Source organism: Zalophus californianus, chromosome 4 (genome assembly GCF_009762305.2).
Source record: "Zalophus californianus isolate mZalCal1 chromosome 4, mZalCal1.pri.v2, whole genome shotgun sequence".
NCBI classification, from domain to species: domain Eukaryota; kingdom Metazoa; phylum Chordata; class Mammalia; order Carnivora; family Otariidae; genus Zalophus; species Zalophus californianus.
The window spans coordinates 150,505,118-150,518,114 of NC_045598.1; the positions used below are offsets into that span (position 1 = coordinate 150,505,118).

Consider the following 12,997-nt stretch of genomic DNA (forward strand, 5'->3'; position numbering starts at 1 on the left):
AATGGTACTCACCTGAACTAAAAATAAACTAACCAAACTCCTGGGTAACTTCAGGAATATTAATTTTGATCAAATAAAATGGTATCAACCAATAGACATTCAAGGAAATTGAACTACCCAGTCACGACTACACAGTAGTTCCTACATGGTTACATAACATCATCATCATTAGTAAGCATTTATTAAGTGTTAACTGGTATATGGTACCAAACAGTATAAACCAACTACATACTAGGACCACCGCCAAGGAAAGGAAGTTGGAGAAAAGGCAATTTAAACTATGCAGAGACATGCCTTCATTTTACCTTGTAGGTGAGGAAATTTAATGGAGGCAAAAATACTTCATTTTACAATTTCTCTTAACTTTCTTACTTGATGTTAAACAGAACTGGAAAAATTTTTGGTGCATGTCTGAAAAAATAACGTGCATCTTTTTTTTGAGAAAAGTAGTTCATGTACCATCCACTTATGGCTTGAAGCTGGCACACTGTGGCATTTGTTGTCATTCTTGGGCTTTCTTGTGTGGGTCTGAGAGCAGTTCAGAAACTCAACAGAATGAACGTGTGAGCGATGGGGGAGGAAGCAGTACTCTCAAGAGCATAATCTGGTCTGGACAAGGTGGGCATGCACACCTCTTCACAGACATCTCTTTTCCTCACCCAATCCATGTTTGAAACAGACCTGCTCTTCTCCAGAAATTTATTTAGGTTGTTTTTTCCCTTGCAGTCTGGAGAATGGATATAGTAACTAAAAAAAGGGAGCATACAGAAGTACATAGACGTTTACCTCTTCATGATTGTAGGAGTTATTCTTATTTCAAACTAGTGTATGTTAAAGCTAAAGCAGAGAAATATTTCCTTCTCCTTCTGAAATGTCTTGAACTAAAGAGATAGTGCCTCACATATAGATACACACCCTGTAGTACTTAATAACAAATTGTTCCGATGATCCATGAATAACAAGATCATGTAGTCGTCTCTATTAACTAAATTAGCATTGCTATTTAGCATTTATGATGCATTCTTGCTTGCAGAGCATTCAACACTATTATTACTATGTTGTGTTAATCAACTAGGCCATCAGCTTACTAATTTACTATCTGCTTATGAACTGAAAATGTTAAATTTAGAGAAATAAAGACCTTAAGCTCTGTGTCAGTCATTTGATTTTTAGTCTGGCTGACGAAAATAAAAGTGGCTCATATCCATATCCTTACCACCACCACTGCCTAGTGATTTTTAGTCTTTCTAGCTTTAATCTTCCCCCTTTAAAAAAAAAACCTCTTTGGTATTATATTTATTCTTAGATTTTTTTTTCTTCTTTGTGGTCTCTGTAATATAGACTTCCATTCGGTCTCTTCTTAAATCTCACAAATATGTTTTACACGTACCACACTGGTAAAAATTAAAGTATACAGATTTTCATCTACTGATGGTGCGAAGAATAGAAATGATATAGTCACTCTGGAAAACATTCTGGCAATGGGTAGAAAAGTGGAAGATAAACCACACTTAATGACCTAGCAATTCCTCCCCTAGGTTTGCACATCCTAGAGAAACTCCTCTATGTAGGTAAAAGAAGACGTGAAAATATCCGATGAAACAGTTTTTAAAAGCAACAACTAGGGGGCATCTAGGTGGCTCAGTTGGTTAAGCGACTGCCTTTTGCTCAGGTCATGATCCCGGGGTCCTCGGATCGAGTCCCGCATCGAGTCCCGCATTGGGGCCTCCCTTGCTCTGTGGGGAGTCTGCTTCTCCCTCTCCCTCTGCCTGCCACTCTCCCTGTTTGTGCTCTCTGTCAAATAAATAAATAAAATCTTAAAAAAAAAATAAAAAGCAACAACTGGGTACAATCTAAATGTTTATTACCAGGGAAGTGGATAAACTGGGGCAAGTCACATAATGGGCTATTGTCAGTTAAAATGGTTTATGATTGTACAAGTATAATTAAAATATAAAAGTATGGATGGAAAGGACAGGTGACCTCTGTGAATGAAGGCAGTAGAGTAGGATTTGGAGAGTTCTGAAACTATAGCTATAATTTCTATTTCTTTAAAAGAAAAATCCAGAGAAGCAAATATGACAAAACATTAAGATATGTTCACTATAGCCAGTAAATATACAGTTGGCTGTTACACTGTTTTAATAGCTTTTTATAAAGTTGATAGATACAAAAGCATTTAAACATTAAAATACTAACAATTTACTCACTGGTTCATGGGTAACAGCAATGGCATTGCATCTGAGATATCAAGCACATTCCTATAATAAAAGCTGTTTTTGGTTTTTTGAAAAGTGTTCTTAGAATATACAAATAAAATAACCAACTTCATCTGTGAGCTGACTTCTCTAACAGCTTTTCTAATTTTTCATTCTTGCTAAGAAACGAACAGCAAAACACATGAGAGTTTTTAATATTTTATTTCTTCTATAACTCTTAAGTGGAATAATTCCCTTAAAACAACTGTATTTTTCAGAATTCAAAGGACTAGATACTTGTGTATTCTATACATTTTCAGACTATTTTAAACTTGTTTTGAAATAATGAAAGAATTACTGCACATTCATAATACTTAACTTACAAAGGGTTTTTTGTCAAAGTTGGGTTCTTCAAATATTTCATTAATAAGACTGTCAAGATCATCTTCTTTCTCAAATGTTTCTGATCTGAAAACAAAACAGCTGCTTAAGTACAGATAAAGTCAGTATCAGAATTTTGCTTAAATAGTCTATTATTACAGTTGATAACAGAAGGATAAATGTGATGTTAATTTTTTTCCCTCTATGGACAGACATAGTTGAAGACTGTTGAGACAAAGATGTAGTTTATCAGGTACAAATTCACATATGTATGTTACTATTTCACACTTAAAATATGACATTTAAGGGGGCACCTGGGTGGCTCAGTCTTTAAGTGTCTGCCTTCGGCTCAGGTCAAGATCCCAGGGTCCTGGGATTGAGCCTCACATCCGGCCCCCTGCCCAGCCAGGAGCCTGCTTCTCCCTCTCCCGCTCCCCCTGCTTGTATTCCCTCTCTAGCTGTCTCTCTCTGTCAAATAAATAAATAAAATCTTAAAAAAAAAAAAAGACATTTAAAGCTATACGTTATATTCAAGAGAAAGCTGGGCATGCGCTTTCTAAATTATGGACTTATTTAAAGAACACAAAAATATGTACCATTATAAGTACAACCTGAGAATTATAAACAAATATAATTTTCATGAGTCTTTTCTAATTTTCTCCCTAACAGTTCCACTGTAAGTCAAATAATTGTATCTTTTTACTACAGGAACTGGAGGTTATATAATCAAATGATCAATATAAAAAAAAAAGAGCAACATTCACCTGGCAGAGTATCTCAACTACCTTTCTATTTTGTGCAGGGAAAGCCATCACGGAATTATTGATACAAACTGTTACTCCACAAAACCTCTATTTAATAGCTAACATTTACTGAATACTTACAATATAGATGAAGAAGCAGGGACTGAGAGATTCAGAAACTTGCCCAAGGTCATACAACTAGTGGGAGGAGAGGCTTGGAATTGAATCTAGGGCAGTCCAGACACCTAACACTAAACAAGATGAACTCTTTTTAGAGTTTATATGTTACAGATGATTCACATCAACTTTATAACTTCATTAGACCATTAAAATATTTGTTTTAGAAGACAGGTTTTTTAGTCAGATTCTAACTTTAGAAATGTATTTACTCTGAAAATTCTTTAGGATTATACTCCTTCTCTGTTACTGCTTGGAGTAATTAACCCAATATAAGAAAAACCAGATAGTGCTGCTTAATACCAAATGTCTGATTCCATCTACCTCCAGGCTTTGCCTCTTCAGTTGCTCCCACTCTAACTTTTATCCTTAAAAGTCTTCCACCCAGTACTGGCTTGTTCTCTTGACTTTCAAGTATGCACAAGACTTACTCTTCAAGGAAACACTCCAAAAAACTCTATTGAGCTGCCCCCTCTTACTCACTACTGAAGTTGATCTACTTCCTTACAAGTGTATTGGATGGTGATCTGGATGAGGGTTTCTCAACCACTACTTACATTTGGGGCCACATCATTCTTTGGTGTGTGTATGGTGGAAAGAAGTAGGGCTGTTGTGCATTGTACGATGTTTTCCAGTATCCCTAACTTCTACCCACTAGATGCCAGTAGCATGCATACATACCCTTCCCCGGTTGTGACAATTAAAAATGCCAAGACATTGCCAAATGCCCCTTGAGTGGTAAAATCCTCACTGGTTGAGAACTACTGACCTACTTTAAACTCTTTAATCTCTCTCAACCTCAGATATTTTAAATGTAAAAAGGGGATCTAGACAACTATTTTTAACTTCTTCCAGGTGTAATATTCTATCTCTGGCCTCTATATCCCTCAACTACAGTAAAACTCTTCTCTCAAAGGTTCAATACTGCCCACATCACTCAATTCAATGGCCCTTTTCAGTTCCAATCCTCTTTAATCTTTCAGAAATACCTGACACTGTTAGGTACCAATTCCTCCAATTTCTTTTATGACAGCAGGTTGCTAAGTTGTCCTCTTGAAATTCTCCCCTCCTTTAGTTTTCACAACATACTGTTTGGGTTCTAGTCCCTCACGCAGTTTCACAATTTCAAGAATCAGATACACTCAAACTTTATCAAACCAATAAATACTATTACGGATCCAAACTTATTAAGATTCTGGTCTGTTACACAATTTCATGATACATACAACTGCCTATGCTTTATTGTAGAAATGCCATCATTTCAATGAGACCGCATACAAATTTTATTTTATTTTTTCAAGATTTTATTTATTTGACAGAGAGGTACATAGTGAGAGGGGAACACAAGCAAAGGGAGTGGGAGAGGGAGAAGCAGGCTTCCCGCTAAGCAGAGAGCCTGATGTGGGCTCGATCCCAGGACCCTGGGATCATGACCTGAGCCGAAGGCAGACGCTTAACAACTAAGCCACCCAGGTGCCCCCTGCATACAAATTTTCAAGGACTGTATAATACTTTATTTTAATCCTTTTTAAAAAAGATTTTATTTATTTATCTGAGAGAGAGAGACAGCAAGAGAGGGAACACAAGCAGGGGGAGTAGGAGATGGAGAAGCAGGCTTCCCACTAAGCAGAGGGCCTGATGCGGGCTCGATCCCAGGATCCTGGGATCATGACCTGAGCCAAAGGCAGATGCTTAATGACTGAGCCACCCAGGCATCCCTCTTTTGATCTTTTGATGCTATAATACAGTAATCTTTTTTTAAAGTTTATTTTTTTAGTAATCTCTACACCAAACATAGGGCTCAAACTCACGACCTCGAGATCAAGAGTAGCATGCTTTTCCAACTAAGCCAGCCAGGTGTCCTTATAATACAGTAACCTTTACCAAAGGTTAATAAACATTTATTGGTTTCTCCTTCAACTTCGCTTCTTTTATTGTAATCTTGGTTAAAAATATAGTTTTTGTCAAAAATAAAAGGTATACTCTAAACAAAAAAAATTAAACAGTTGAAACCTGCAATTAAATGTGAAAGGTATATATAAAAGCTTAAATCTAGATCTACAATATCCTGGTAGACTTAGAAATATGACCTTGGGCAAGCAACCCTTTTACTAAGTCTTAGTTTGGTCAGTGAAAGGCGGATAATATGATTCACGTCATAGGGTTGGGGAGAGTAAATGAAATAACACATACAAAGCACTTAGCATATAGAAAGGACTCAATAAATGTTGGCTATTATTGTAACTATTATCTAGGAGGTTATGATATTATCTCTAAATATTCCCATCTGTATCATCCTGAACCACTTTAGTCGTATTGCAGTTCAACTCACAGCATTTTTTTAAACTAATCATGTACTTCTCTTTATCATTTTGAACACTTCAACAACTTGTATATGTTTTGATCTCTTACATTAGCAGTCGTTCCTGGTATCCAGATGTTGCATGGTCATTTATTTTATTATTTGCAGACCTATCATTTAATAAACAACTTCAGTATTTTAACTCTTATAAGGGAAAGAGATAACAGCTGCATTGCTATACAATTGGCAGATAGTCTCCTGTTAATAAATTCATAATATAAATCCGTTCTTAATTTTTAAGTATCAATTTTGGCTCATGATAAAATTTTTATATTTGACATTATATATAGGGATTGTATTTGGGTATTAGGTTTAGGGCCCTTGCTGCTGTTTTTTTGCATAATTTACAACTACATTACCAAATGAAAAGTTTTAACCCATGAATAACAACATACTGGTTTGCTACAGCTTTTATAAATGTATTACTGAAAAATCTCATGTAGTAAGGTGGGGTGAGATGCCAGAAACATTATGGATGGATTTCAGTAGTGCAATAACTGGCTATGAAGAGAGGCATAAAAGGACCTGTTCTTGAAAAGGATCCACCTTAGCAGCCCTTTCCATTTTGAGCAGCCTGCTCCAAGACATCCTATCCCTCTGCACACTAGTTCTTCTAAGATGAACAGGCTTTGGAAGGCTCTTTGATAAATTCTCTCCATCCCGAAAGTAATGAATAAAAAGAACAAAAGAAATTGCAAAGTAACACTGCTGTGGGATGGGGACAGTGGATGTACTGGGAATGAGTACATAAGGACCTCCAGCATACAAGCCAATAACATACAAATTAATGAGAGTGATATTTGCATAAACATTCAGTCAAGAAAGCATTAGCCCTTCAAAGTAGTCATTTTAGTTGGCTCTACACTTGATTTTTAGAATGCTGCCCAGGACTCAACTAATTTTTAGAACTTCTGTTTCTGAACTTCCGAATCTTCTCAATGTTTTTATCTTCCAAGGGTTAATTTTTATAAACAAATGCCATTAGAGATTAAGTCTGATAAACTGGGTACCAATGTTGTTGGGTAAATACTTCCGGGAAATCATGCCCAGGAACACCAAGACCAAACAATACCAAACCACAGATGCAGGCATAAATTGACAAGAATGACTTTCTTGGGTTGTTCCAAAGCTGCCTTTGTGTAATTTCACAAACATTTCCAACAGAGTTACTGCAGAGGCTCCCAAGTCATCACTTTGAAGGACAATATTCATTCTGATGCAACAATTTTGACCTTTTGGGATTGAGGAGAAAATGAGGAAAAAGGAAGTCCTTTTATGATTATACGGAATCAAAGAGATTAACAAATTTGAGAGGTAGTTTTTTGGATCAAAAACCAGAATACTTAAAAAATCTCAAATTTCAGTTTGGATGCCTGAGATTCCCTGGGACCTTAACTGAGGGCCACAGGGAGAAGGTAGGTGGTTGGATTAATACAGTGTTCACAATAATTAACCATTTATCGTAAATGTAATCTTATTCAATTCTCTGAGTTAAAAAAAAAAACAACAACACAGCAGCTAATGATGACACAGAAGAGAACGGAATCGTTTTCTCCAACAACCGGCCCAAGGATTATTCTGCCTGGGGAATTGGGTCAGAGGCGATAGGCTGAGGTTCTCTGTGGGAACGAACACCTCACGGGGGTGGGGGGGCTGGGATGAGAACCGCTCAGGGTGACAGAGCTCGTCAGAGAGGCCCTCTCGGGGCTCAGGGGAGGGCCCCTAAGCTACACCTCACTCTCCCCACCTCCATTAGGTCCCCCGGGGTTCCGTCTGGGTGAGGGCTCTCACGGGCGGGGCTAGCTCACTGGGGCTTGCCCGGGTTGCCGAATTGGGCCTTGGTAAGAGATGCTCAAATCCTCCTGGACAGGGAGTTGAGGTGTGCGCCATCCCGGGGGTGGGGAGCTGAGGATCTGGGCCCGATTAGGGACAGTAGCTGGAGATCGTGGGCAGGGGGCGGCTTCAGGGCGTGGAGCAGGCTTTACCAGGACAGCTCACCCTTCCCGCCTGTTAACCTGAGATTCTCTTTCGCCTCGGCGCGGTTCCGGTCGTTGCTGAGGATGCCGCCGCCGCAGCCTCTGGGCCGCTGCACTATGCCCAGTCTCGGTGGGTCGGGTCTGCAAAATTTGGACTCGACCTCATCCAAGAGCTCGTCCAAGTCCTTCGCCATCTTGAAACGTTACGTCTTTCTCCCGTTCCCGTCGCGGCAGCGCCGGGTGGTTTCCAGGGGCAACGCGAGGACCCGCCGGGCGCGCCCGCGCCCGCGCCCGCGCCCGCGCATGCGTTCACCGTCTCAAGACGGCCCAGGCGTCCGCGAGGCTTTGGGGTTAACGCGCTCGAGCAAAAGGACGCCGTAGGTCCGCGACTTCTGGTGGCGCTGGGCTATTCCCGGGGCCAGAGGTCGGAGCTGTCCATTTCTGTGTGACCTCGTGACGTTTTGCTTTTCTTCTTTCCAGATTGGCGTGTTTTGTTCCATCTCCCCCTCCTGGGCCCAGGTTGTAACCACAATCACACGACACCGTAGCTCCCTCATGCGCTCCTTTTATGGCTCCCTTGGGGTCCCCGTTGTAGTCCAAGCGGTCATAAATTCTTTAAATAATCTGTGGGAAAAGCTGGGGAGAACTCTCCAAAAGGAAAGCAAGTATCGGCTGCAAAAGCTGATCTCGTAGTCGGCAGGATTCGAACCTGCGCGGGGAGACCCCAATGGATTTCTAGTCCATCGCCTTAACCACTCGGCCACGACTACTGTTGCTGTTAATTTTGGCAGTGAGATCTATGTAGACTCTTCACACAAGTGTCTGGCGTAACAGGTATGTTTTGACGGGGTGAAAAACATTTTAAAGCTGTTCGGTCAGTTAAGAGCATATTTGAATGTTACAGCTCTAATAATTTTAGCTTTTCCAGATACTCTTTGAGCATATACCGTCCAATCCAATCCTTTTCTTTTCTATCAGGAAAAGCAGTTCTAGTCAGATTTCTAGTTAGAGTTAGAAAACAGGAGGGAGGGGGGCAAGCCTGGTACTACCACACACTTGCTTTCTCAGTAATGGAGCCATTTCCAGGAGGGAATCTGGAACGTAGGGGTGTCTGGCCAGCTCTAGGCTTCTTTGCCTGGCTCTCAGTTCCATCCCTCCGCCTCTCTTTTGGACAAACAGCTCCCAGGACTCTCTTTTCATGGATAAGGCACTAAAATGCTATTATTACCCACGGATTTAAATTGACTAGGCAGGATCAGACTGTCCCATCGTGCTCTAAACTCCTACTTTGAAAAGTGTAATGCGTGATACAAATGCAAGGTGGTGTTATTTAATGATATTTCTGTAAATACTACAAACCGTGTAACCTGAACTTTGAGTATTTCTAAAGTGGGGTAGTGAAGAGGTTGGCCGCCCTGGAAACCCTGAAAATAGTTTGATCCAAGTGATTTAGTAGCTTCGTTTATTTGGTTTGTTGCGTGTTCAAAATGTCTAATGTCCCTGAAGAGCAAAGTGCAGTGGTGTGCTGGAACCAATGGTACCTGCTCACTAGAGCCCAGCTTTACATTTTTATGCATTTTGGAAGCCAATTGTTAAATGCAACCATTAATTAAACTAAATTATATAAACTTACAATTAAACTAATGACATTAAAAACAAAAGTAATACTCAAAATTCACCATAGTCTAGTTATTTCCCCACATTTTATTATAATTTGTGCTGAGATTAGTTATATCTATTGTGTCTGAAATACTATAGAATGGGTTGTTACTGTGAATTTCTTCTTCACTTCCCATTCAGGGATGTCACTTGGGTAGTGTGAAATCAGCCTTGCTGGGTGTTTTTACACCAGGGACATTGCAAATGCTACAAAACATGTTTTTTTTCTCCGTTGACATTGCAAATGCTACAAAACATGGTTTTTTTCTCCGTATGAGCTGGTTGTCAAGCATCTACCAGCAACCACTAATGTTACTATTAGACCAACCTTTAGTATTCTCAGGAAGGCAACACTCTTCTTATCTGTAGGGCTGTTCTGTTTTAGCCTGCAGCTTTGTTTTAGCCATATGAATCCTGACATACTGTCTGATTTCCTACTCAATTTTAAAAAGATATTATTATTTTTTTTCCCCTCCAAGTTGCCTTGCTGGGTGATTTGTACTTTGAACTGACCTCCAGCAGAAAGACAGGAATAAGCCATTTGATATTGAAGTTGCCCTTGCAACATGGGTTCCAGGGGGAGTAATGCATAGTTACCATCCAGTTTAACAGGCTTAAATTAATAATTTGATTTTTCTTTAGAAATGGTGAAATCTGAGGTGGTATGGCTAGTAGTTGAGAGAATCTATTTGCATGTGGAGGATTTGCATGAAGGACTGTGAAAAGTTAAAAGCGGAAATGCTTGTAGTTGTGTGTTTTGTTTGTATGGTTATAAGAAAATATTGGAGCTTGTCTCCTTCTTCTTCCACTCCCATCCTCATTTTAATAAAATACCATGTATAGATAGATCATCCAGGGGTTGGTGCTTTGAGAATTTTGCTTACAGCTCATTCAACTCTTCACTGGGCCTCTTGACATTAGTGGTGTTGTCTTTCTGGTTTGCCTTAGAGAGAGAAAACAAGTTCAGTGTCTACAAGGAGAAATGTCACATATCACATATGTGTGTGGCTATGTGATAAGCTGTAAAATGATAGATAGTGGAGTATTAAAAATCTCTAGATGTCAGGAGGTGATGCCAGGTGTGCTTTAGTGGACTGTAAACAATGGAGGTGGATGTACATGATTGTGTATACATAGCTTTGGAAGATTCTGCATTCCTGCAGATCACATTAGAAGATTTAAAAAAATACTATTATATATTCCTTTGGTATTTTTGTTTTGTTTTCCAAGGTGAGGAATCTTATTTATTATCTCTATAGTTGCGAATATGTGTAGACAGTGTAGTAAATTCCTTGTCCCCCTAAGTCTTTCACAGTTTTGGAAAGCACGCCTAGTGTCAGATGTTTCATAAAGGAGAATAGCCAAGTGTTTTCAGATGAGACAATTATTAAACATGGTAAAAGGAGCATGCTGTGTATTATTATGTTACTTCGTATTCTAAGGAAGTATTTTAGGAAAAAGTGTCCAGAATAAGAAAATAAAGCCCTGTTGGCTTTTCCAAGTAACTGCAGAAAGCTCTGAGCCTGCCTTCTTGCTAGCACAATTCTAAATGAGTTAGGGGTGGTGATACAGCTGGTTCTGTTGTCCCACACAGCTCCAGGCCAACCCCTTCAGTTACAAGGTGTTTTATAATCCTCCTGGCTATTCACATAATGAATTGCAAGGCCTCTTTAAATTCCCATGTACTTGGGTTCAATTTTCCCAGCTCTGCTTTACTCCCATGCATCCCAGACCTTCTAAAATGAACATCCACTGCTGGGCAGTGATGGTGGTGTGAGGGGAGGAATCCTTCCAGAACAATTGCCAGCCCCCCAGCAGCTGATGCTGTGGCAGACACAGAATAGCACTGAGGCAGCTCCGGTTCTTTTAAGTGGTCCCTCAGTTAGGCCTCGATGTCATGTAGGTAAATTCAGTCCAGAACATGCAGAATCTTTATTGGAATTTGTGCATTCATCTCTCACAGCTGTGGAGAGTTTAGACTAATCACAACCCTCCCTGGGATACTATCATCTTTGTAATTTGAAAAAGGATCAGGAGCCTGCATGCTTGGAACGTCTTGAGAAAACTCTGGCCCCGAAATACATCATCACACGTGGGGGACACCACTTGCAGCATCATTGCAGAGAGCTTAAGAATGCTGAAATCAAGTATTTCTCTGGCGTGATATCAAATGGCCTGAGAAATCTGAGAACTGCTTTTTTTTAAAAAATCTTTTTTTACTGCAAAACAGATTCTTTCCTCTTCCATCAACCCCATTGCTGTCAATGTGTCCGATGTTAGGTGCCAGAAATGAGCATAGCCTTTTAATGATAACAATGCCAAGGTTAACATGGCCGCCAGGGGCTCTCTCAAGAATCTCTTAGGGTGTATTTTGATCTACAGACACGTTCCGAAGGCGTGCACCTCCTTAGTCTTTCCAGTCTCAGTACATTTCTCTTCAGCAGCCTGGATAAAACCTGTCACTTTTTGCCAGACCTTCTCATGCTTGGGGGCCCCTCGGACACTATTTTTCATTGACCCCCTGTGTCCATATGGCAGAGCTAGGTTCAAAGTTGGGATTTGGGAAGCAGCCTCTGACAGCACAGAAGCCTAGTGAACTATGGTCATTTGTTCAGGAGGCCAGTATTCACAGATGTGCTCTAAGAGTGTAATACAATTTTTGGCCCCACCCAACTAGGTATTTTATTACCATCCATATAGCAACCAACAAACAGATCGGCCTGAGGAGGCAAGTGCTAATGTATGTGGTTCAAACCCGTCAATCCTCTGAGGAGTCAGTAGTCCAGCCTTTCTTTTGAGGGTTGAGCATTAAAATGTGCCTTTCAATTCTACAGTTCTGGGAATACAGCTCCCTCGTCCCTCCTTGTTTCATATTAGTTTTTGCTTTATGATTTTCAACTTTCAGAAAGTTAATCCTGATTCAGGAGAAAGAAAAAAGGATCAATATGAAAACTCTGTGGGACGGGGAGTAGGAATTGCAGCTAGGTGTTAGAATGAAAGCAAAGGGAGAACCAAACTGACAGAGGCAATCAGAAATGTCTCTCAGCCTGGGCTTAGATTTCGTGCTCATCAGTCTTCCGTCCTCCAGTTGGTCATATTGCCTTTTAGGGAGGAGCCAGGGTTTTAAGCAGACCAGTCTGCTCTCTTTTCTCAATCACATTTCCACATGTCAGCCAATCTATGGCTTTAAAAAAAGATGACTTTAGGTTTCTGAAAACCCAAAAGCTCTCCATATCCACAAAAAATTCATGGAAGTTGCTAAGGATAAAGCCAACAGAGCTATCTCCCTTATAGTGAACTGCCCAAGGAATATTTGGAGGCTGGAAAGGACTTTATTGATTATGTATAAAACTTCCATTTTATAGAAGACGCAATCAAGGGAAGAATTGAAACGATTTAGAAATTCTTTGATTATTAAGAGATTTTCACTGCAACCATTACATTGTCTTATTTCATTATCATCCTGGTTATTCTGGATAAGACTCTTTCTAGTGGCCATGA

The 12,997-nt window shown here is 39.9% G+C and overlaps 1 protein-coding gene and 1 non-coding gene across 2 annotated transcripts in view; both read right to left on the minus strand.

Annotated features, from left to right (window-relative positions):
- Positions 1–8,654, minus strand: part of C4H8orf37 (chromosome 4 C8orf37 homolog) — a 25,719-nt gene extending 17,065 nt beyond the window's left edge. Inside the window, exons 1-2 of the mRNA XM_027622378.2 lie at positions 7,877–8,654; positions 2,582–2,666 (exon numbers count right to left, since the gene is read on the minus strand). Coding sequence (XP_027478179.1) covers positions 2,582–2,666; positions 7,877–8,031 — 240 coding nt within the window. The 5' untranslated portion in view covers positions 8,032–8,654. The remainder of the gene's footprint in view (positions 1–2,581; positions 2,667–7,876) is intronic.
- TRNAS-AGA lies at positions 8,526–8,607 on the minus strand. Its single transcript has one exon. It is a non-coding gene; the product is annotated as a tRNA-Ser (tRNA).
- Positions 8,655–12,997: the final 4,343 nt, after the last annotated feature.